We start from the raw sequence: 24,919 nt of genomic DNA on the forward strand, positions 1-24,919 counted from the left end.
GTCACATACTTTTAGCAGTACATTAAAACTATTTTCCACTCTAATAACAAGACAGATTGTAAAACACATTATTATTGTAGTATTTATGTGGTTTATGTATTCTACTATTCAATCTTTTTAATAGTTATGGTAATATATAATTTTTCTCAAAACCCATGACCGTGATGTTTTATATACAGTAATAAAGGGGGGAAATTAACACATGGGAGCACTGTTTTAAATGAGAGAGAGCATATTACAACAGTGTAAGCAGCAGGTATAGAGGGCTATATCAGGCAGACGTGCTAAAACTTCAAAGTAGAATTCTATGATCTCTCTCCTTCCAGGCTATTGTGAACATTAATAGGTGTGAAATAGTAAGTTAATATTGATACAGCTATGGGAGAGTGGCCAGTGAGGCTCAGAATGATTACACACATGCGTTGTTTTCTGTCAATATCTAATAGGCAATTGGAATTAAACACAGGAATGGCGGACTCTGCCACTAATGATGAAAACTAGTACATAGAGATATTACAGAATACAAATACATGTCTTCCATAAACAGAGCCAAAACTGATTTCATGAAAATCTTAAGGATTATAACTTTAAAGAGTCCTCCGTAGAGGGAAAGGACAAAGGACAATGCAACAGTACCTAACAAATCAGTAACAACCATATATTCTGAATACTAGAGAAGTATATGTATAGGGTTCTTTATGACCGGAGGATGGGATTCGAGTGACTCGTCGTCTCTCTAGACGATCTTTGACTTTCAGCTGAGAAGTTTGGCTTCAGTGACACCAGCATCAAGAAGTAAATCCCCGCACCTAGAAACCCGCTATTAATATCTTTAACCTAATCACCCAGGCCTTTGTCTCTGGCAGGCTGTAATTAGCTTTGCGGCTGTAACAGACAGATGGGAGGCCGGGGGGAGGAGGGGGACGGCAGGAGTGGCGCTAACAGTACCTGGGCCACAGCGCGAAAAGATTGTAGTGGGAGAGAGCTCACTTTTGGGCAGACAGGGTCCCGCCCCGCATGCAAACGGGCTGCTCGAGGACAAGTTTACATAATAGCCCTGAATACACAATCTGCCGCCAAACGAGGTTCAGATCTGGGCGGTGCAGAGGGGGGAAACTATGACTAATCTGTATGGACCATCCCTTTCTCACTGCTAGTTAAGTTATAGTTTATAAAATAGTCATATAAATGACTTTAACAGTGGTTCCCACGATGGCGGCAGCAGGTATTTACTCGTGAAATATTAAATGCTTTCACTCTTCACACTTTCCTCCTCACAATTTCCTTCATTTTAAACAATCTGAGAAGGAAAATCCCATTGTGGTTGGCCTGGGGGCTCACAAGCTGAAAAAATTACAAACAACTGTATAATATATAAAAACACTTGTGAAACAGCAGTATTTCAACATTTGAACTATGTGGTAATTGTTTTTTAGTTAATGTAATTGCGTTTGTAAAACAAATGTAAAGATTTTCATACTAAAGTCCAAGTTGTGACCAAAAAATGACAACAGAAGCCAAATTTGACATGCTGGGCTCCCAGACTCAAGCCAGGCTTGTGATAAATAACATGCCAGAATTGCAAGTACCAACACTGACCCAAAGTGCTGCTAACTGGAGCTGATTCCAAGGTCAGAAGCCCCAAAGCCGGATCTGGCATCCATATACAGAGCAGTGACAGTAACATGTTTGGTCCTCTGTTGCCAGAATGCAGCCAAGTGTGCCACACTTTGGCCTGACTTGGCTGGATACCTGAGAAAGGAGGTTAAAGAAAGTTCAGAGAAGTGACTCTCCAGTGCTTTCATCATTATTATGTTGTCATTCAGCACCGATATTCTCTTTACGCTGCTCGCTGTACAGTTCTTTGTTATAATTAATCTGAACATCATGTGCAGGTGGCTGTCAGCACTTGTGAAGCACTGATTAGGGCTACATTGATAGCTGCTGATGAGCTTTGTATGAGTATAATTATGATGGAGAGAGAGGGACAAAGAGATAGAATGCATGTTTACATGCAACACAAATTTGGTTAAAGTCCCCCTCCACTCAAACGTGTTTTTCGCATTGTTTGTACAGCTGAATGTTTGAGCTTCACTGTGCAGAATGATGTATGTGCAGAGTTTGTTTTCACATTCATCTGCTGAAAGTGGAAAGTTTCTCTGAGCTCACTGAAAATCAGGCGGGTCTATGAGCATGATAATCACGTATTGTTTAGGAGCCAATCCTGATCCAGTATGAAACTTATACAAGTATGATGTGGAAACTTGAAGCCTGCAGTGCACAAACACTGAGAATGAACTTCACAGTGGTGTAGGAGACATCTTGTGTCCCACAGTTAAACTACTGAAACGTCAATATTTACATATTCATAGATTCTGGAATTATAGGTTAGGAAGAAGGGGTAGATGACATTTTAAGGATTTTCGTGGAAAACTCATCAGACAAATTATTACTCAACGTATTTTATATATATCTTAAAACATGTCTGGGTGGGCTCTTTAAATTTTAGTTGTTACATCTGATGTTTTGCATTTTTCTTTGCTTTCCTGCATTTCGACTCATTAAATCATTACACTATCCATTACCCACTTAAATGACATTCTTTGTTTGAACTGGGGCCCAAAACTAACCACATTAAGTGGTTTCACAACCAAAAGCAAAAGAAAACTCTTAACTGAATGAAGTGTTAACAGATTTGTTTTGTCCAGAGTAATTGACTTGGCACAGATGCTCTATTCCAGCAGTATAATGTTTTACATTTCAAACAGTATTGCACTTAATCTTTTATTTGACCTGGTAAAGCTCATCTTATTCCACTATTTTAGCTCTTTGCTCCTTCCTCTATAGCTCAGTCTTTCCTGATTTTAATGGGCTTAAGTTTGACCCCCACAAAATGGGACTCATTTGCATTATTTTAAGATTTCTCTGGCTCGGTTTTGGCAACACAGTTTCAATGTGTAAAACCCTTACTTCAAAGAGGCAAACTGACCCGTTAAAATCTTACGTTTAAACACAAAATGTTATCCTAAAATTCGAAATGTAAATCACAAAATCACACGCCATTGCTCAGAATGCAGACGCTGCATATTAGCACAACTTTGAGGGCTTATTATGAAGCATGCAGATCATTGAATCAATGTGTTTCCAGGCATTTCTCCCACATTACCTATAGGCAGCATTGCAACATAATTTAAGAAAAGCACTTTTTTCCTTGTGATTACTGTTAAAATGTTGCATTGTATTGAGTGTCTGTATCAATTGTGTAAATTGTACTTTCCAGCAATAAAATATTACTGTAGCTTACTGTATGTTGGATGATTACAATTATAAGGGATCCTTTGTTCTGGTGTCTTGAATAGAAACAAACTGTGTCAGATGCAGGAAAACGTAAACAGATGCAATAAAATATAATTACAATTATGTCAGACTATAGACTTCATCATATGGATACAGCAATACAGTATATTTAATAAAGAGACTGTCTCAGTCTTACTCTGTGATTTTGATGCAGACCTCTGCACAAATTGCTCTTTTCTGTCATTGCTAATTGCTCAATGTTGAGGAAATGACCACTGCAGACTTGTTCTATGGAAAGTTAGTTACAGTACTTTAGAGAGTTACTTTTTATTTTAAAATGCAGCAATGATTAAAATTCAGTGACACAGATGTTGTGTTGCTCTGCTACTGTGTGATGTCTTGCCTCATTTCATACAGATGTTACATGTCTGCTTTTTGAAATTTTGGAGACAAAATTCGTTGCATTTAGCAAATTAAAACTGTTACAAAAGTGAGCCAAGTCACAATGTAAAATACTGTACAAACATACAACCGTATATTTGATATATACCCAGCAATGCTTAACTTTTCTCCTGCACTGACTCCGAGCTGTTGATGGTGATGCTTGAGGAGACCTACAGGTGAATGTTCCCTGGGGGTTGTTGATGTAAGGCATTGTGGGAAATGTTGAAAATCACTAACTGAAACTGCCTGTAGGCAAAATCTATTGAGTGTATACAAACTAGCTCTGAGAATGCATTGATTCACACAGATTGATAGACTTCTGTACTTTTATGACATCAACTGAATTATTGTACTACTACTTGTCTCTGTTTCACTGCTTGCTTTTGAAAATTGACCTTTTCTCCAGTGGGTCCCCTGGTAAGTTGTTACAACTCACACTGAGCTTGGTGCAGACATTTTACAACATCCAAAATGTCTTCCATCTGACACTGGCATTTAGTAAAGGCACAATCTTAAGTCAGCCTTCCATCTGTGCACTTACTTGTCAGATATTCTTATTGGAATTTCTCTGAATGTTCTGCTTTTATCTGATCTTTCAAAAGTCACATCAATATTTTGTTGAATCTGCTGTCAGGCCAAGTTGACTCCTGCACTCTTTACTAACAGCCACTACATGCTTCAAGTTGGATGATATTAAATGTCAGTTGGCTCAGGCCTGGGAGAAGAGACTAGTCTGCAATTCTTAGAAAGTATAACACTGATCACATCAAGAGTAAAAAATATGTAGAAGTTAAAATGAGCACAATATGTAACACAAAGGGTAGAAATCTACCTCTGTTGGCTGTGCTTTCATTTGTATTGATGAATAACATAAAACTGACAAGAAAACAAATGAGTGCTGACAGACATGCTGCCTTCCTTTAGATTCTGATTTGAGTTGTTCAGCAAATTCCACAAAAAGGTATTTTGGATGTTGGCTCAGTGTGCGCTGTAATGATCTCTCAAGACTGTAGTTTTAGTAAACAGTCAAACCTCAAAGCAGCCAGCAGGTGTTGTTATCCAGAGTGACTCACAAGTCGGGATCAGTCTTGTTCAGGGATAAATTGTTTGGAGTGTAAAACATGCATTATACAGACAGATACCTAGCTATTACCTGTTATCATTGTTCACTGTAGCATTAAACACCGTTGTTAACAAAACTGATCGATATTTCAGGAAATGCAATTACTACATTTGGTAGATGTCTTATCATGTCTGAATGAAGCTGTAAGTCATCCCAGTTAGACAAATCAAGTGAATATCTTCCGAAGTTACAGCCTTTTTGGTTCAAATTTCCCTTTTTTTTTGTTACTATCCTTCCATTGTAGATCAACAAGGGAACACAAGGAGGGAATTTTGTAATAAAAAGACTTAAACTTCAGATATTCACTTGATTTTATTCATTTGGGTGGCCTAAGCCTCATGTATGCTTCAGATAAACCTTTTAACAGATTTTTGCTCAAAACAAGGCCTGTGGATTTTGGCCTACAAAAGCACATTTAGAAAGAATCAGTCCCCAAAGGTATTCAGTTTACTATCATAGAAGACAAATAAAACCAGCAAATATTCACATTTGAGAAGCTGGAATCAGCAAAATGTGGGCATTGTTGCATGAAAAATGACATGCCTGTAATGGTTGATTTGTGAAAAGGTCTTTTACTTAGTTTTTGATAAACTAATCAAGTAATTGTTGTAGCATTTGTGTGTGTGTTCAGCCGGGCAGGTTGTGACTTGTGTACCTCTGCTGGTTGTCAGGGAGCCAGCTGAAGCTGTTTGGGGCCCAGCAGCCAAATATGACATCCCCCTCCTTGAATGTCACAGCTTTATTGAATTCTCAGCTCTGATTGGTCAGTGAAGGCTTGGTGAGTCCTAAGATACCATCTGATCCATTTACCATTTAGTTGATTTCTAGTAAAATAAGTTGTGACAGTGCTACTTTGCCTGTGTAGTCAAACACTAATCAAGGATGAAAATATTCACAGTATTTTGTTTTCAGGGATATTAAGTTTGACAAGAATATTTTATATTAATTTCATGTCTAATACAAACATAGTTCCACGAATGGTTTGATCTTTGCAAAGACTGGAAGTATTCTGTAGTGTATTCAGAGATCACAAAAACTTTCATAGCAGTTCAGAGGATGAATAGCAATCAAATGGGGTATAAAAAAGTAAAACTCATGCAATCAAAATGTTAAGCATGGAAGTTTTATCAGCAAAATGTACTTAAAATATCAAAAGTAAAAGTAGGCAGGCAGAATGCTCACTGTAGTGTTATATCATACATTATTGCATTATTATTACTGATGTTTTAAGGTTTAAGCAACATTTTAATATTGAAGCTGCTTGTGGTAGAGCTAATTTTAACAATTTTATGGCTATTTTAATCAATGGCAGTACATCAAATAAAATCTGCAAAGTAACTAGTGTCAGATAAATGTAGTGTTGTACAAAGTACAATATTTCTCACTGAGATGTAGTGAAGTGTAAAATTTAAATACTCAAGTAAAGTAGGCTACAGATGGCCTCAAGATTGTACCTAAGTACCATATTTGAGAAAATGTACTTAGTTGTATTCCACTGTTTAACTGTGGATGCTAAAACAGCTCTTGCAAAAGATTGAACATTTATTATCTAATAAAAAATTGAGGATTAATGTGGAATTGATACTTAATGGATCTAAGAATTTATCCCATCTCTGTGATGAAAAATCAAGCTCCTTCCATATTCATCCCTCACATACATTTAGCTTTTATGCAGTCATGCGCAACTTAAAGTGCGACAGAAAATTTCATGTCACGGATTATACTTTATGACTTTATTGTCCCTATAAGGGCATCAAACAGAGCATGTATATTACAAAAGCAAACAGTAAACACAACGCTGCCCCACGAAGGTGAACACCAGTAACTCCACTTTCTCTTCAAAGTCTTGGGGTCAAGCAGTGCCTCTTTGTTAAAGGAATTTAGGCCACTGACATTTAGTATCATGAAATTGAAATTAGCCATCGGGATGGATTGAAGACTTGGGGGGGTGTATATAACACATACATGAGTGCATGTATGTGTTATATAGGGCCGGGGCATCAATTGGTCAATCGACAGGAAAGTAATCTATTGCAACTCTTTTTTTTTAATCAATTCATCATTTTCCTCAACTTTTCTAGTTAAAGTATCAGGCATTCTTAGGTTCTGGCTTTTCTCTGTCTTGTGTGAAGTTAAACTGAATACCTTTTGAGTTTTTTCTGTTGGTCGGACAAGACAGGTGGCTTGGTGATATAAGCGTGTGCTTTGGTAAATTGTGACAGGCATTTTTCACTGCTTTGTGACACTTTTAATTGGCTGATCAATTGTGGTGATAGTTACAGTTGATGTTGGGGATAGAGTCAGGAATGGGCCTGACAGCTGGTATGGATTTGGACTCACTAAAGAACACTTATAAAAGTTGGATGCTTTCTTTCATGTGACATGATGTGCTGCAGCTTTCCTTTCTATATTTTGATGTGTCTCTAAAAACAACCTGTATTCACTTGAGCTTTTTACTTCAATTTTCCTAAATAAGATTGGTAATCATCCAACAGGAGGTCAGGGAGTTGAGTCAATTTGTTGAATGCTGTAATGCCATTGAAGTGAATCTCTGATTACCCCCCTCCCTTGTCTCCTCTTGATTAATAGCACACTTAACAGCACGGCTCTCCTGCCCCCTCTGCCCCTTTGCACTCTCTTCTTCTTGAAAGCATTTTCTCATAAAGCAGGCAGAAAATCAATAGCTTTTAGGAGTGTTTTGATGTCTCCTATTTAGATTACATAAAGATTACATGAAGATGGACATTTGATGAAATCACTTCATAATGTTATACTGTTGTAGTAATCGGAATGAGGAGAGACGTTCTCTATTCATTCATTATGTCATTCTATTTTCTATTGATGGCTGGTGAAGTCATGAAAGCACATTCTTTCCCGAAAAAGTACTCTTGCAGACATCAAGTTGTTGATGTCTAGCAACAGTAAGCTAATAGGAGAAAGTCTGGGCTGTTAACATGAGCAGTGACCGCCACAATAGCTGAACAAGCTGAGTGCCATCTGTGAATGCTTTATGAACAGACAATGTAAATTCTTTCTTCATGAAGATTATTGTGATAAACTACAAACTATTCCAAATATTCTGAGGTAGAGCTTGAGAACACTCAGCTTACTTCATGTGAGAAGGTTGGCCAACCAATAACTGTGAGCTAGCCAACAACTTATCGAATCCCTGAAATGCTGACAAATAAGTTAGTTTTATAAATACTGTTGAAACTGCCAAGTTTTACCTTTGTTTCTCTACCTTTGCTGCTCACATGATAATGACCTCCAACATGGCCGACACAGGTTGCCTCACGTCATTTGAAAACCATCTATCGACAATTGAACAAAACTAAGACTCTTCTGCCATGCATATTGGTGCTTTGAGCTAAATGCTAACGTCAACATGCTAACATGCTCACAATGACAATGCTAACGTTGCTGATGTTTAGCAGGTATAATGTTCACCACATTCACCATCTTAATTTAGTACGTGAGCACACTAACATTTTCTAATTGGCACTAAACATGAAGTACAGCTGAGGCTGATGGGAATGTCATTTGTCATATATTACAAGTACAAATGAACATTTTGACCTGCACTGACCAAAGTTGTTCAAATTCACCCAGAGGGTGTCATGAGTGTCAGAGTACCAAATCTTGTACCAAGCCATCTATAGATGTTGAGATAGTTCACTGGGTAAGGGAAAATTTTGACTATTGGTGCTAGATGAAAAGTCATAGGAACACCAAAGTCGATAGGATTCATCACCATGAATGGCTGCACCAAATTTCTTGGTAATCCATAAAATTGTTGTAGAGATATTTCACTCAAAACCACAAATGTCAACCTAATGGTAGCACTAGAGCAAAGGTCAGGGGATCACCAAAGTCAATTGATTTCAACCTTAAATGAAAATTGACAACCTGAGCATCCCAGTGACCCCAAATGTAAATATATTGATCAGTCCAGTTGATGTGATTGGTAAACAAACATTTTCCAAACACGGAGTTTACTGTTGATTCAAAGAAGGTGAAATGATTAGCCCTGCAGTGTCAGTATTGCACTGTCTCCTTACTGGAGAGTGAAATGGGAAAAGATGCTGTAGATGTGGAGAGAGAGAAAGAGAAGAAAACAACCACTAAGTGCTGATAAAACAGGGATGCAATTTTCAACCAGTGTAATTTCATCTGTTTTCAGTGAATATACTGTCATTTCAATCATAAAGAGACCTCTACACAAACTCAACAATGGATCATTTCATCAAATACACACTGTCGGTTCTCCTTACATCAGGTGTACAGAGCAAACAAGCACATCAGTTAATTTATTGGCTGTACAAGAAGAATGTATGATTGTGATTTAAGTGACAGTGGTGATTTTTTTTTTTTTTTTCCATCCGCACTGACCATGGCAACAACAAGCTTAAAATGACAAAATCACACCACCACTTTATTTTTAGAGTTGTGTGTGTGACTATCTATTCTAATTTCTTTGGCCACAGTCCTGGTCTAGAGCCAGTGATATATGGAAATCTTCATATTCACAGGTATGTTGAAAATCTTGGAAATTCACATAAACATGCTCACAATACAAATCAATAGAGGTCACACATGTTACAGTTATTACCACCTTGGAATTAGATGCATTTTCAAACACATTTCTGTGTAAAAATGAAAACTTGAGGAGGCCACAGGGTGGATTACTGAGAGATGATGCATCACACAATCTCAATCATCACTGATAAATAGTATGGAGGGAAAATAAACCTGTTTATATCTGAGAGGTGTTCTCTATCAAATGCCCCCCCTCATTTTGAATGGGAATGATAATGCTTCATATTATCATCCGCAGCGTGATGTGATTTGATTCCCCCTGGCAAGCAAGGATGCAAACAATATCAGAAGAAAACAATTTGGTGCAATTTGGCGTCGAGCCGGCCAGCCAGCTGCTTGTTAGGGTTCACATGTGAGATGTATGGGTAATGGAGAGAATTGAAATGGATCATCAGCCAGGGGCCCCATTTCTCAACACATTTACTCAACAGGGTCTCATGCTGAATCCCAAATACTAGCAGCTGCTGCTGTATGGTCAGGTGGTTTTATATTATATATGTTTATCCTCATTTCTGGTGTGTTTTGTCAAACTACAAAAAACTACAAAACAAAAGAAAAATGTGAAGGTATTTTCTCCATGCTCTCCTGCAAACACCTTTGTGATCAAAGTTAAAGGCCCTGCACTTAATTAACATCTTGGTCACACTCCTGTTAGTTTTTTTTGCATCTGATAAAGGTACCCTGTGGGGTTTTTGACCACTTGTAATGGTTCCTGTGTACCTGTTGTGTTTGTATTGTGCAGATGTGTGTGTGTGTGAGTGGCACAATTAACATTTTGTCACTTCTCTCACACTCTGCTGCAGATTCTACTTAACAATGTGACAACAAAGGCAGTAGAGAAGACTGCCAGCCAACAAACATGAATGTAAACAGTGCATGATTTGAAATCTTTAAAAAAGTGGCTTTGTAAATGTTTTATGAGGAACAAAATGCATTCAACATCTGATTTTTTTTTTTTTAATTACATTTTTTAATTTTACTGGGGAACCTTTTTATTGAAAATAATACTGAAATCCTTAAAATAACGTATAGAGGTAAAAACTGTTTCATTGGCCTCAACCACTTCCTAAATAAGTTGAGCATTACTATTTACATAGTGTAAGGAACTAAAAGGTGCCTTCACATCTGCAGTTCGGTTCATTTGGTCTGAACTAAAGAAAAAAATGACACCTTGTTCCCTTTTAGTTCTGGTCTGGTTCATGTTCACAATGGCTTTTTACAAACTAAGAGCTCAAAAAATTGAAATAATTTGGATTCAGTGATTGGACAATTTTGGTGATGTCATCTTGCATCATCAGCACAACATGATTCCAAGTGAGGAAATCAAACTCTGGTGACTGACAGCCGGTCATTCTGCATTTTATTGAACCTGTTTATTTATCTTCTCTGGTGTTACAAAGATATAACTGACTATCAGACTGCATCTCACCCTCATGGTGAAAATACTGGTGTCATTCTGCCCTCTGGTGTACTGAATTTGTCTCCATAATCAGCAGAGGATGTACTGTAGCAGACTTGACGTATAAATTGCCATGATTCCAGTCCCCCATTATTTTATGTTGTACAGTATATTTCAAAGATGTGGCATAAGGAGTCTGTGAGTAAATCTGATAGGAGGGAATTTCAATCTTTTATGTTATCACACTGTCTGTCATTCCTCCTCAGTTTGTTTTCTCATTGTGACTTCCATCCAGAGACTCCTTTCAAACTGTAAATGTCACTGTTATATTTAATATTGTTATCAAAGAATTGCCCTCCATGTACATTGATCTTGAAGATGGCAATATAAATATTAAACTTAATCTTTTTTTTTCTTTTTTTTTTAAGGCTGATTTAAGGTTGGTTTGGTAGGGATGGGAGAATATATGCAGGAAACATTGACACATGCAACACAGAGAAGAAATTCATCCAGAATTGTTCACCACAAAAATGGTAATACTTTTATCTCATGTTGTTGCCAGAAGTGTGTGCACGTATGTACAGGAGCACTGCAGCTACAATGAAAGGTATCCTGCAGAGTTGAATTGAAAAATGCGGGCCTGACTTTTGATGTGTAGAAGTGAAAATGAATAACTAGCATAGTTCAGTGGCTGTCTCTCTTTCATGTTGGCATGGCTCTATGTGTGACAGTCACCAGGGTGCATGACTCTACATCAGTTTTGCAGGTATCATAAATAAGATCTGAGGCAGATTTCATTAAACATGGCTGAACTTTAATCCTAGCTCCCGTCTGTTATTTATGTAAATTGAAGCAGTCATTTAACCACAGGTGATGGTGGAGCAGCTGCAGAGAAGGAACTTCTCACCAAATCCTCAAATAACTCTCTGGTTGATTAAACGGATTAGAACTTGCTCCCTTAGCACTTAGAGGTTTGCTTTCAATGAGATGCCCTGAAAATAAAATGAACTTCTCATACTTATTGGAGGTTTAATCACACACTGCTTCCAACTGCTCAGCAGCAGAGACAGCAACAGCCTGTGAGGTATAAAAGATGATCTTTTCATATAAGCCCTAAGCAAAGTGAAGGTTTGATTCTCGCACCCCAAATTTTGTAGGAACATAAAGTCCCTCACAAGTTTGCACGGTACAAATTTATAATACAGGTAATGCTGTTGTACAAGGTACTACATATCAAATCAAGTGGGCATTTTGTGTGTACTGATTACTTGATGCTAATCCGGATGGATTGCAGTTTTCAGAGATGGATTGCAGAGATTTTTTTAGGTAGTATGGAAGTGAAACACAGCTACTAACTGTGTACACTATGTATTGTATACTAGTTTTTAAAATATACTATTTTTGCAAGCAGTGTACAAAGCAAGACTCTGCGGCCATGCTAGTTGTTCTGTGTGCTTTGAGCTAATTACTAATGTCAGCAAGCTAGCATGCTCACATTGACAACACTAACATGCTGATGTTTAGCAGGTATAATGTTTACCTTTTGTCACGATCGTAGCTAGTGCGTTATCATGCAATTAGCATTAAAGACAAAGTACAGCTGAGGCTGATGTGAGTGTTATTTGGAAATTTATCAAAGTATTGGACAAATTGATATTTTGACCTGATAATGACAATTTAAGGGACTTCACAAAGAAAAGGCAAAATAATTTTCTTGGGATGTTAGTTATTTTTTGATTTCCAAGATCTTTCTGTAACTCTCTTACCACCCCCTGCAATTTATTTTATTATTTTGAAGATGTCAGGGTGCCTCCATTTCCTTTATGAAATGCTTTGACAAAGGTGAACATCACAGCATACTGACAAATCAAGTGTTTTTTTAGTACGCATACCAGATTACACTTAATTTTGTCACTTTTCCAGTGTGAACTACAAACTCAAAACCTGCTTAGAAATGCTATGCTGTGGGACACTGCTTCTGTCACCCTTGTGAGGTCTCTATGTGGAGTTGAAGCACCACTGGAGGGCTCTCTTACCCTCCACTGTCAACACACTTAATCTCTGCAAAGACAAGAGATGGTGTGCTGGAGCAGATACAAGCTCCCCAATCTGTTTGAAACTGGTAGTAATTTTGCACAGACTCAATGAAATGGTTACTGTAAATTTCACAATCTGTGTGTCAATATGTTTTAGCAAAATCCCCAGATAACATATTAGCAGCATCAGTGCAACAGGAAATGGAAACATGACACTGGAGGATTGAGTGGATGCATGGTTTCATTCCAGCTAAAGATGACAGCAGCTGATATCACCGGTATTGTGTTTAAGTAGACAGGAGGACGTGATCACTGTTTCTACCCTATGTCTTGCCTGGCACAGGTCCAAAAGATAAAATGTGGGAAGTCCCAATTTTGGGAACTTGTAGTGATAAAGCACTCTTAAGCATAAATGCAGTTTAATTAGGTTTAAGAAAAACAAAAACATATACTGTATATGTTTGCAGACTAGCCAATCACTGCGAAAATGTAAAGATTTCTCTCTGAACATGTGATTAATCGTGTGATCACTTGAGTCGCTCTTAAGTTACTCCTACACTTCGCTGTTAGTGGGAGTAAGTTGTTCAATAAATGTGTCTTATGATTCGTCTTCAGCAAATAACTTAAGCCTTTTTCACACATAGTTCCCAGTAAGCAAATCACCAGTGAAAGCATTGGCAAGACAATACAAGTCATGGATTCAAATACGTCATTAATGGAGCCTTGTGATTGGTTCGCTTGCTCCACATGAAAGTCTCTCATCAGACAGACCCTTTATGTGCTTGTCCCTGCAATGTTACTGCTTTTATTCACAACACAGCCGCTCCAGCATTTTCCCTGAAGTGTTACTAGGTCTTGAGGTGGGAAATTTGCAGTAAAGATTTCCCTGAATATTGATCGCTGCTCCCATTCACACATGACCCCATTTAGGAAATGTTCCCGAACATTTGAGGGATAGACTGCATGTGTGAAAGGGGCTTTTTACTCCTTATTGGCTCTTTGGAGCATTCTTAAGTGTAAGTGTATTTTTATACTTACTATACCAAAACAGAAACTCACTTTATCTCTTTTACTTGTCTCAGATTTTTCTTCTCTTTGCTATTTTTTTTTCACTCTATCTTTCAGTGAATTCCTCTAAATCTTATCTCTCTCTGTTTGCTTTAGCTGCAGGCTGTCAGTCCGGTTTGTTTGACACTTATTGAGATGTGACACCTACCTGACACAGATTATACTTCAGATATAAACTTTGACAACATGAGCATTTCCAAATATTAAACAACTTTTTTTTTTGCAGAATTCAAGTCCACTTTTCTACCTAAGCTTTGTCCCTCTTGTTTCCAACACAGTGGGTTGAGGCGTGGAATTCACTGTTCGTTCCTCTGTGTCTCATCTGCAAAAGTATCCACATAGATGTTACAATATGATGCTGCACTACATTTATACTGCACTTCTCTTGAACCTCAATAGTGGAATTGTGTATTTTTTCATCAGTGGCCATGAGGTTCAATTTCAGGAAATTCATTATTCATTATCTGTAATGTTATTACACTATTTTATAATATAATAATAAATATTTTTAAATTATCCATGTCACCAGTGTGCAAAGAGTATTTGCTAGTGTTTATGGGTTTCATGTGGAGGCACATTTCAATGTAGGTAAAGGAAAATGTGTGAAAAATACACCAATTAGTCATTGTGATGTCATACAGAGACTGTTGTTGTGAATTTAATAGCTTCTGGCAAGTGTCGCACAAGCCTCGTAACCTGAGGGCACAATACTGGAGCAGGAAGGCAAAGAGGTTGTTTGGTGTATGTGTGTATGGGAGGACAGAGTGGCGAAGGTGTCAGAAGTAGTAAAGCTTCTTATCGTATCCCCTCTGGCTATATTGATCATGAAGTCAAGCATGAGATGAGAGGTTGTGATGAAATGATGCTCTGAAATTCAAGAACAGGCAATGGTGTGTGTGTTGGAGATGGCACAAGACAAAGATGAGGAAAAAGAACTTAAGAATGAAATCAGATGTTTGAGCAGAGGGCAGCAAGGAAGGAGAAAGAGGCAGAGAAGAAATGTAGATTTTTGCGTTCACCTCATATTAAAAATGGGAAATTAAAAGTGTATCAGGTTGTTTAAAAAAGGACCCACATCGACTCACAAGAGTGGAACAGTTCTGGTGACACTTCACTCATCAAATGCTCAGTATGCTTCAAACAAAGCGCTTGTCGGATCATCAGTGTCTGTAACCACTTGATCCACATCTTTCCAATGTTGGAATTGTGGAAGCTGAGTCTGGCAATTTTTTAACATTCTGAAACTGACATCCTACAAGCACACCCACTTTATGCAGAGATGTGTGCAGGGGTTAGAAATTTGCAGGGTGGTTTGAACCTCTCTCAAGCTATATTTTCTTCGCGTAACTACCTCCATCACTTTTTGTCTATACGAGTGAGGGCAACACCATGAATGCACTGTTATTTAAATTTCACCACAAGTGTCAAATCTCGCTGCTCTCTATGATGGCAGGCTTTTTGTTCTGCCTTTGGATTACTTTATTGTCTCCTTAGGGAAATTTTTCTTGGGCTCAGCATTGCAGCATCACAAAACATTTATCTCCCAAACATACTAACATACATACCACACATCATTCATACAAGAGAAAAACAAAACAAAACAAAAAAGCAGTACGACCAATGGCATCAATAAAACCACTACAGCTTATATAACCAGGAAAATTATATTGCACCAGTATTGCACATTGTAGCAGGATATTGCACATTCAACATATGCCCAACAACTGAAGTAAAATGCTCTGTGACCATGTATTGTTCCACCAACACAGCATTTAATTGTTGCTGTTTAAAATCTTAATGGATGATGGGACAAATGAGTCTTTTTTATAATGGTTCGGTCTGCAATTTGGAACTCTAAACCATCAGCCAGAAGGTAAACGCTCATATTCCAAATGAAGAATGTGAGAGGAATCATTAAGTTTAGATGGGTTCAGACAACACTTTGTACAAATTGTCGGGGAAAAAAACAATAGCATTGGTTATTGGTTAAACTTAAAACCCTGTGCTTTTTACTGGACTGGCAAGCAGCAACCTCTTGTGGTTGTGTCTGTGTAGACTGTTAGTGGCACCCGCAGAACTAGCATGGCATTATTAAATTGCTGCTAAAAGTCTTGGGGAGGTGGTAAGGGGTGGTAAGTATGCAGTTTCCTTGGTTCACATGCTGTCTCCTGCCAACAGTCATCATGTGTGTGTTTTTAAACTACCCATATTAAGGCAGTCTTCCTTAACCATAGAAATGGCAGATTATAAATCACTCATGTGAGTCCAAGTCTAATGACAGCAATTAAAATCATATTGAGAGACAGAATGAATCCAAGAAGCTATTATTTAGATGTCCCTATATCACCTTATATTTGGCTAACACTGACAATTGAAATCAAAACACCAAAGCACATGTCTTATAGTTGTAACCCTCTAAATTTCTGTCCTGCAACATCCTGAAAATGACTCAATGTGAATCGCAACTGTGCTTCTTGGTGACCTGTTTGTATTCCATAGGTGCTTCAAAGCAGAACACAGAGTGACTCTGTGATTTATCTCAGAGAGAGCAGAGGAGATAAAGCTAAAGGCTTGAAGAAGCAGTTTGGGAACAGTTTATTGAATGATAATAGGTAGTATCAAGGAAACTAGAATTGGGAGTCTAACAGAAATTGTTTGTCTCCTGAATTTTCATGATCAGAGGAAACTTGAAGTTCTTCTGAAAAGGAGCAGATGGCAGATGTGCACTTGGCTGTTCAAAACAGATAAATGGCTGGATGCTGTCAAGAGGGTCTTATAAATATACAGTATAACCAAAAGGCAACTGTACCTGTCATGTACAGTCACTAGTTAAGCTGCTAATATGTTTTATCAAAAGGGTTTGTCAGATGGTCGAACAGCTTCAGCTCTCCCCTGAATGTCTCAGACAATTCCTGGAATTTTCTGAAACCAAATGGCTTCTCACTCCATAGCCAATGTGACTGTTCATAACAGTTAAAAACACTTTTGCCTCTTTTATGTGGTCATAGGAAACCAGTTCTTTTCAAGCATAACCTGGCCTTTAGTGACCTCTCCCTATTCAAGCAAAAAAAAAGAATTTTCCTCAGTGATTAAGAGACAGATGAGGTTTATATCTATTAATACTTCATCTAGTGCTGCTATACAAGTGAACTCCTTAGTTCAGAACTCTTTTCCTAACAATGATCGAACATATGGTTACCTCTGTTCCATACACTATTTTTGTAGCAGTGTAATATGACAGTTTGATTTGACATAATACACTGAAAACAATTACATTCCTCAAAAAATGAGTCCCAGTTCTGACAAAAGTGTAACTGGCTTACAAGGGGCTTTGCTAATGTGCAAAAACAAAAATCCCTTTTACACATTCAGCAAACACAAAGCAACATTTGGAGTCCTGTTTCTAGCCACCTGAGAAATGTAAGTCAAATACTCACTCTCCTTTTAGGCCTTCATCAACCTTTTATGGAAATATCTGTCTCTTTAGCTGCTTCACTATGTTCACCAGCTAGTTGCCAACATTGCCAGTCTGCCATTCGGCGCTGGAGTAGGGTTTATCAGCTGTAAAAATAAAATGTTGAGCTGAAAGATGCTTAAAACACCCTGTAGAACTGAGGGGAACTGCAGAGTTGGTGATCATTCTCTGTGGGTTTGTCTCAAGCGACCCCTTTCACATTACAATTATTTGATCCATTGTTAACATAAAATTATTAAGTGTGGATGTAAAGGTTAGAGATGTATGCTAAAGGGACATGGTTAATTGCTCTTGGAACAGATGGAGGCCCACACAGCTACAGTGAAGCAATTAAGTCCACAGTATGTGTGTTATAAGGTATATATGGTGAATTGAAAAGTAATAAAAGACCACTATAGAGAACAGAGATGTTGTGTGGGCATACTTATGTACTTAGCACTGTTCTGACTGACCTCTGTTGCTGTGATAGATGGCCTCTGACATCAGAGGGAAGATGGATCATCAGTCTCATGACTCATGGATGAAGAGCCTCTTGTGTATACAGAAATATACTGGGTCCCGAGGCTTTGTGGAGCCTCAATTCACAGAGGCACCTCCATCAGAGTCTGTCCTCCAGGATAGTTGAATCCTCTGGGGCTTGGTAGTACTGCAGATGCCTGCGACCTTCAACCATCAGTCTTGAGGTGGGCTGTCAAAGAGCGATGATTTAATGCTAGCTTCATGGAGAGAGGAGGCAACAGAGGCTGGCTGATTTAGATGTTTGGGACACTTATATATCTACACTGAGGCTCCACAGCACAGTTTCACACATTCCATTAATGTATTGGTCTCATTAAAATTCTGAATAACAGAGGATTTATGAGTTTACACCTGATACCTTTTACCTGCTCAGCAGTCTGTAAAAAAATGAGGCTGTTTACTTCTGCCTTGTGCTATTTAGGGTCAAGGTAGAGTGACAGAAGGGAAACAGAGCACTGAGTTATAGAGACAAAGGACTGGGAGGGGAGAAGAGAATAAATCAGCAGTAGAAAGAGGGTTACAGGACATGCTTTGCAACCAACCCAAAAGAGACATTGCTTGACATTTGTAGTTTCTAGTGAACAATTATTGTTAACATGAACTATGTTTTGAACAGATTGACAATTTAGTGGTTCCAACATTTTGCCTTGTGATCCCTTAAAATAAAGCTGTGAGTATTTGTGACCACTTCAACTACAGACGTTTTTTTTCTCCTTCCGGATTTGTGTTATTTGAATCATTTTGTGGTTTAAAGATGTAAAACCATCCAGTAATTCATAAGGAAACAAAGATTAGCAAAAAAGTCTGAACAAAAAGACAACATTTTGTGTAAGGGCTATGTCTGCTCTCCTATCCTGTCCTTAGACTCCATAGATTTATCTTGAGATCCCTTGGCAGTTCTAACACCCATGGGAACTATCTCCATAAAAATTCTGTAATCTCTCTGTCCTTTTTTGTCATTTGGTTTTTTATATTTATGCACAGTGTACATAAATTCCTCATAAAACAAATTTGTCCTGAGACAAATCCTGCCGTACCAAATCCTATTGACTAATCATATGCCATTTGAATTTGCATTCAACACAAAGACTGGGAACCATCATGGTGCTTTATGCTGATTGGATGATTGTAGCCTTGATTTTTTTGAGAAAACCTAAGTCCACAAGTACTTGTACATGGACAAATTAGGCAAAATTCAGAGTCAGAGTTCAGCCATTGAGCTGGGGCCATTTATCATGTGAAATGACATCAAACTTTGCAGGATTGCTCATGACATTTTATATCAAATAGACCATAACTACAAGAATTTGGCAACATGAAGAAAAGCAGGATGTAATATCAAAAACAAGTTAAGCACTGGATTAAATTTGTAAGATTGGAGAAAAATGTTATTTTTAAATTAAAGATGGCATATGCTGAATCTTTTCGGTGTGTGTAAAAATCTGTCTTGAACAAATTCATGAAGATGTCAAACAGAAGAGGCCCCAGAATGGAGCCTTGGGGAACTCCACAGGTCATTTTTGTCCACTCAAATGAAAGTAGTGGTAGGATTCAAAACAGTTTAGTACTGTGCCAGAAAGTCCCACCCAGTTATCCAGTCGGTCTAGTAATATGTTGTGGTTGACTGTGTTGAATGCAGCACTGATATCCAATAATACTAATACTGAAATTCTGTCTGTCTGTGTTTAAGTGAACATCATTGAAGACCTAAGAAGAGTAGTCTCAGTGTTGTGGTGTGGTAGAAATCCTGACTGGAAGACATCAAAACAGTTTTTTAGTGCAAATAAGTTTTTCAGCTGTTTTAAAAACTGCCTTTTCAATGATTTTACTTAAAAATGGGAGGTTCGATATGGGCCTATAAATGTTCATTAGTGAGGTGTCTAGATTGTTCTTTAAGAGTGGCTTGATGATGGCAGTTTTCAGGGCAAGGGGGAAGAAACCTGAGAGAAGAGATGTGTTGACAACTTGTAAGGAAAAACATGCAGAGAGAGAGATTAAATGTGCATCACTAAATATATCACTCTACTTACCTCTTATACTCAAATTAAATCAAATCCATTTAATAAATCAGGAAACACTGAATGAGACAATTTTGAAGTTGTTGAGAAGAATCTTGTTTTATGTCAGATTTTTTGAATCTCCCAGTATTTTCAAATTTAATTTGTGCCAACTACATGGATAAGTAAATTAATATCCAGACAAACACATAACATACAGTGTGTGAGCAAATATGAATTCACTGAGTCAACCTGTGACAGAACAGAAAACACTCTTCTTCCTTGATATCTGAACTTCTAAACTCACCACTCCTCTCCAGCAAATTCCACTACTACTGCCTCTCAAAGCCTCAAAATAAGCACAGTTCACACATGACATGGGTTTATCAAATGTAGATGGCAACAGATTAAACCATATCGGGATGTGTGACGACCTAATGATCTATATGTTGCAGATAATATGTAAAGCTTTGAGATGATCCATGCTGGAGTAAAAAATAATGCCAAGATTTGAGGAGAGAGACTGGCAATGCTGTGACATCAATCTGCCACATCATATCCCCAATCCAACTGTCCGTAGAGGTACAAATGTAGCAAGAGGGATTAACATAAGCAGCAACTCTGGGCTTCAAACCAGAGTGGCTTTGGAATTCTATTTGTTTGGTACAGAAAGCTACAGAGAAACGGAGTCAAACCTGTTTTTTCATTATCTTGTAATCATTTGTTCACAACAGTATGAGGTTACTGTAATGTGCATAAACACATAGGCATGCAACATGCACACACATATTTTATTGAATTTTAAGAGAGTATTTTTGGAAATATACATTTTTCTATCATGCTGTCGTAGTATGGAGCTAGAACCAGGAGGTGATAGTTTAGCATAGCATAAAGACTGGAAGCAGGGTGAAACAGATAGCCTGATTCTCTCCAAACTTTAGCAAGGCTATGAACCAACAGTCATGCTAGTGCATGAGGCTGTAATGCTCATTGTAAAGAAAACCAAACTGTAACTGAAACATTGACTTGATCATGGCCCTGGATGAAAAGTCATGAGACTCACCAAATTTGCAAAAATTCAAATCCACAAACTGTTGTTTTTATATTTTTCGTGCTTATCTGGATAAAACAAGAAGACACAACATGTTAGTCAGCTCTAGAGGTGTTGGTAGGTGTATTATTGTTTGTAGGCTAGCTGTTTTCTCTGCTTCCTCATTCGTAATTTGTAGGTTAAAAGATTGTTTTTGATTGATAAGTTTGACCTCCTAATCTGTTTGTTACATACAGTGTGTTCGGTATCACAGAGATAAAAATGTGCAAGCCAGACTTCACTGGACATGAATTCTGTATGATAGAAGGGGAAAAAATACGATATTTTTTCCCATGGGTACAGTCAGACAGTGCTGTCGGACTCAGGGTTTGGAAGTTACTGGGTTGTTGCCATATCTTTATGGCAAGATATGTATCTTTTTAGATCAGACTTCCAATGAACATGTAACTAACACAGACATTCCCCTGTAAAGTACGTTCAGTATGCAGGTCACATGAAAGAAGATGTCAAACCAGGTGAATATTTGAAATGAGCTGTAGGATTAGCATATTAGAACCATGGGGATAAACTTGAAAATCGGTGCAGTGGCCCTTTAGTTTCACTGTAGGCCCTATAGAGCTATACTACTACAGTGCTATAAATCAACAATATAACTGCATTGCAGATAGATGATGCAATGCACATAATGAATGATTAGCGTTTGACTTTAGCCAGTCTAAAGGCTGTGGTTTTAAATACTGGATTCCTCTCTTCTATTAAAGAGAAGATAAAATGTTGAAGAGAACAAATATAAATAATGTGGGGAAAATAGATTCATTCTTTTGGGGGTTGTTAAAGTAGGATTGTGAAACATAAATAAATTACTGTAACAAATGTGTATCTGTAGCGTAAAGCTGATGTAGGCAAGCCACCTTAAGGGCAATGGAGCCTGTTGTTAACAACTGTATACAAGTCACATCAAGTTGTTGTACTTTCTATTGCGTTAATAAAATATTGGTAATTTTGGTGAATTTGATGATTATGCTATTATGAATCTGTTCCTACAGCAAGAAAAAGTAAGACAAACAAAAGAATCAAAATCAAATCCCAAAAATGCTGTATATAGAGATTACACTCCGTCATGAAAAATGTCATTCTTGTCTCCAACTAGTTCCAAAGGCTGAGGCACCTCATTTTGGATAAAGAGCTGTTTTTTGTACAAAATTCATTAAAACATAAATTTTATAGTTCCAGAAAATATTTTTTTTTTCTTCAATCATCTTGTGATCGTTGGGACAATAATAATTTTACATTAGAAACAGATTAAAAGGTTTATGAATCATGCACCTGTCATGTAGCATGTCTTTTTTTTTTTTTTTACTTTTATCATGATTGTCTATAATCACATCAGTACTTTCCAGGCTGGTACTCAAAATTTCCTCATACCTTCCCTGAAATGCCTGCAGAACCAGTTTGGCTGTAGTTAAACACAAGGTTCAGACCAGTGGATCTGGACTATATAAGCCAGACAACCCTGATGGGATGTAGGACAGCAGCTCCACAGAGAGATAGAGGTACATCCAGAAGTGCACTGCAGGTTACAGACTCTCAAACAAAGAGACATCATGAAAGCTGTCGCAGCCTTCTTGCTTGTGCTGTGTTACCCGGCTGTCAGTCATGGTAGGTCCAGTTGTTTAAAACATTTTTAAATCCCAAAGTTGTTTGTCGTAGCCATTAAAGGTGAAATTAGTGTATTTTTTTTTCTTTAAATGGATATATAGTATCCACTCACATCACTGATGGTTTTCGCTTCACAGCCTGGACCTGCAGGGAGGCTCCGCAGCTGTCTCATGCTAGACAGATTGATGCTGGGCAGGGGAAAGTGGTCGCGAGAGACAGCAACAATTATGCGTATTTCCTGAGTGCATCATCTTGGTACAGGCTGGGCTCAACCAAACTCAAGCATGTCTCAGTGGGACCTGCAGGAATTTGGGGAGTTGACACCTCAGACAAGGTGTACAAATACATAGCTGGCAACTTTGTTCAATCTTCTGGTAACTATTATCACAGACAGCCAGATTTTTACACATTCACATTTGCCCGCTGATTAAATTATCCGTACCTCTGTGCTGAACTTGTCTTCAGGTCAACTGAAGCAGATTGATGCTGGAGGTGATGGCCAGGTTGTCGGAGTAAACTCTGGCTCACAGACCTACTGTCTGAGACGTACCTATGCTTCGGCCTTTAAGGGAGTGGGCACCACCACCTGGAATTCCCTATCAAGGACTATGAAGTACTACAGCTGCGGCCCAATGTTCGGATGCTGGGGAGTGGACACAAGTCATCGGGTTTACGTCACACAGGTTAGACACTGCAGCACCAGTGTAATCTCATATTCCTTTTAACCTTAACCCCATTCACTCATTGATCATGACAACAACTTATGCTTCTTACGACAGACCATCACACCAACCAGTTGTGGCATCTCTAGCTGGTCATATGTGTCTGGGATATCTGCGAAAATGATTGAGGTGTCGACTGATGGAAGCGTCTTTGCACTGACTACAAGCGGCCAAGTCTACCAAAGGTAAGCCTTTCATCTATGCAATTTGAGGGCATTCTTTATTGTGGAAAGCATCAACAACATTCTAGTTAGTACAATAAATATGGCAAGCGCAACAATAACACTACTACAAAGATCATCATAAGTCATCATAAAAAGAAATATTTAATTATTTGTGTCGACAATAAAAATAAGTAGAAGATGCATACATATACAAACTGTTATTAACAAGCTATGCAACTGCCAGAAAAGATACTAAGAGAAAGAAGGCTACAATGCATTAAATTCAAGTAGTTTGGTTCACCAAATAACCTTTAAAGTCATGTAAAGCAATAATAAATATGTGTTCTGAGTTTGTCACACCACAGAAAAATGTCTAATTAACCACCCAGCCAAATCTGAATGATTAAAAAAAGTTACCAAGTATATAAAATTAGGTTTCAAAATTGTGGAAAAATAAGCAGTATTCTGTGCTCTGAAACGCTGAGACTGTGTCCACTGAAGGTGCTGAGTTAACAACGGTATAAACCACTGTTTGATTGTCACATATCTTGTAGGTAAATGTGGACTTGTTTCGGTAAAATGTAACTTGAATGACTAGTTAACAAGCGATTCATCATCAGTCATCGTTATGTTAAATTATCATTTATTCAGTGTTTGGTGCACTTAACGTGACTCACTTCTCTGCTGAGAAGCAACTTCATTGTGGCCATTACCCTTGGAGCAATTGCGTCTCACACTGTGCTTTCTGGTGAAGTGCTGCCCTAAAAATGCTCTTCCTCTGGCCAGGGACCTCCCAGCTGCACAGCTGGTGCTCGAAGCTGAAGCCGCTGGTGGCAGCAGGTGTCGTGTTTATATAGTCGGGGGAGGGGGGGGGGGGGGTCATGGTAGTCACCCCTCTACGTCATAGAGCCACCATTTCAGGCCCGCCCAAAAAATCCTGAACACAGATATGGTGAAAAACAGTTTAACACTTTAACTCCACAATTCAGTACTACATAGTTCAGAGTCTTTTCACATTTTCAAGCAATTATTTTCTAACATCTATGATGTGTTTGAAACGAAATCTCTCATTCTCCTTTACACAGACTTTACGCATAAATTTTAAAAGTTTGTGAGAGTACTGGCAACTTAATCCATGCATGAATTTCCAGCATGCATGCTTGCTAAATGAAAATTTAAAATAGAAATAATTACTCCTAACATAATGCATCACAGGGTTTCAGTAAAGTTACATCAGCAGTGCTGCCCTTTTCAGCTACAATTACCCTCAAGAGGAATAAAAGTCCCACTTGTACATGTAAGAACACAATCACCTGTGTTTGACTGAAGAATTTTAATAGTTTTAAAGTATGTGTTCTATACAAATTCT

At 38.0% G+C, this 24,919-nt stretch overlaps 1 protein-coding gene across 3 annotated transcripts in view; it reads left to right on the forward strand.

The window, feature by feature from the left end:
* LOC137175839 (fish-egg lectin-like) overlaps positions 1 to 24,919 on the forward strand; it is a 34,594-nt gene that overhangs the window by 9,122 nt on the left and 553 nt on the right. The window contains exons 1-6 of one of the 3 annotated variants that reach the window (XM_067581746.1): positions 985 to 1,225; positions 5,536 to 5,642; positions 22,451 to 22,664; positions 22,802 to 23,038; positions 23,130 to 23,347; positions 23,444 to 23,571. In XM_067581746.1, coding sequence (XP_067437847.1) covers positions 22,610 to 22,664; positions 22,802 to 23,038; positions 23,130 to 23,347; positions 23,444 to 23,571 — 638 coding nt within the window. In that variant the 5' untranslated portion in view covers positions 985 to 1,225; positions 5,536 to 5,642; positions 22,451 to 22,609. Of the gene's footprint in view, positions 1 to 984; positions 1,226 to 5,535; positions 5,643 to 17,907; positions 18,651 to 22,450; positions 22,665 to 22,801; positions 23,039 to 23,129; positions 23,348 to 23,443; positions 23,572 to 24,919 lie in introns of those variants that run through there. The other 2 variants (XM_067581747.1, XR_010925728.1) reach the window with 2 other exon arrangements.

The sequence above is a fragment of the Thunnus thynnus genome, chromosome 23 (genome assembly GCF_963924715.1).
Source record: "Thunnus thynnus chromosome 23, fThuThy2.1, whole genome shotgun sequence".
Taxonomy (NCBI): Eukaryota; Metazoa; Chordata; class Actinopteri; order Scombriformes; family Scombridae; genus Thunnus; species Thunnus thynnus.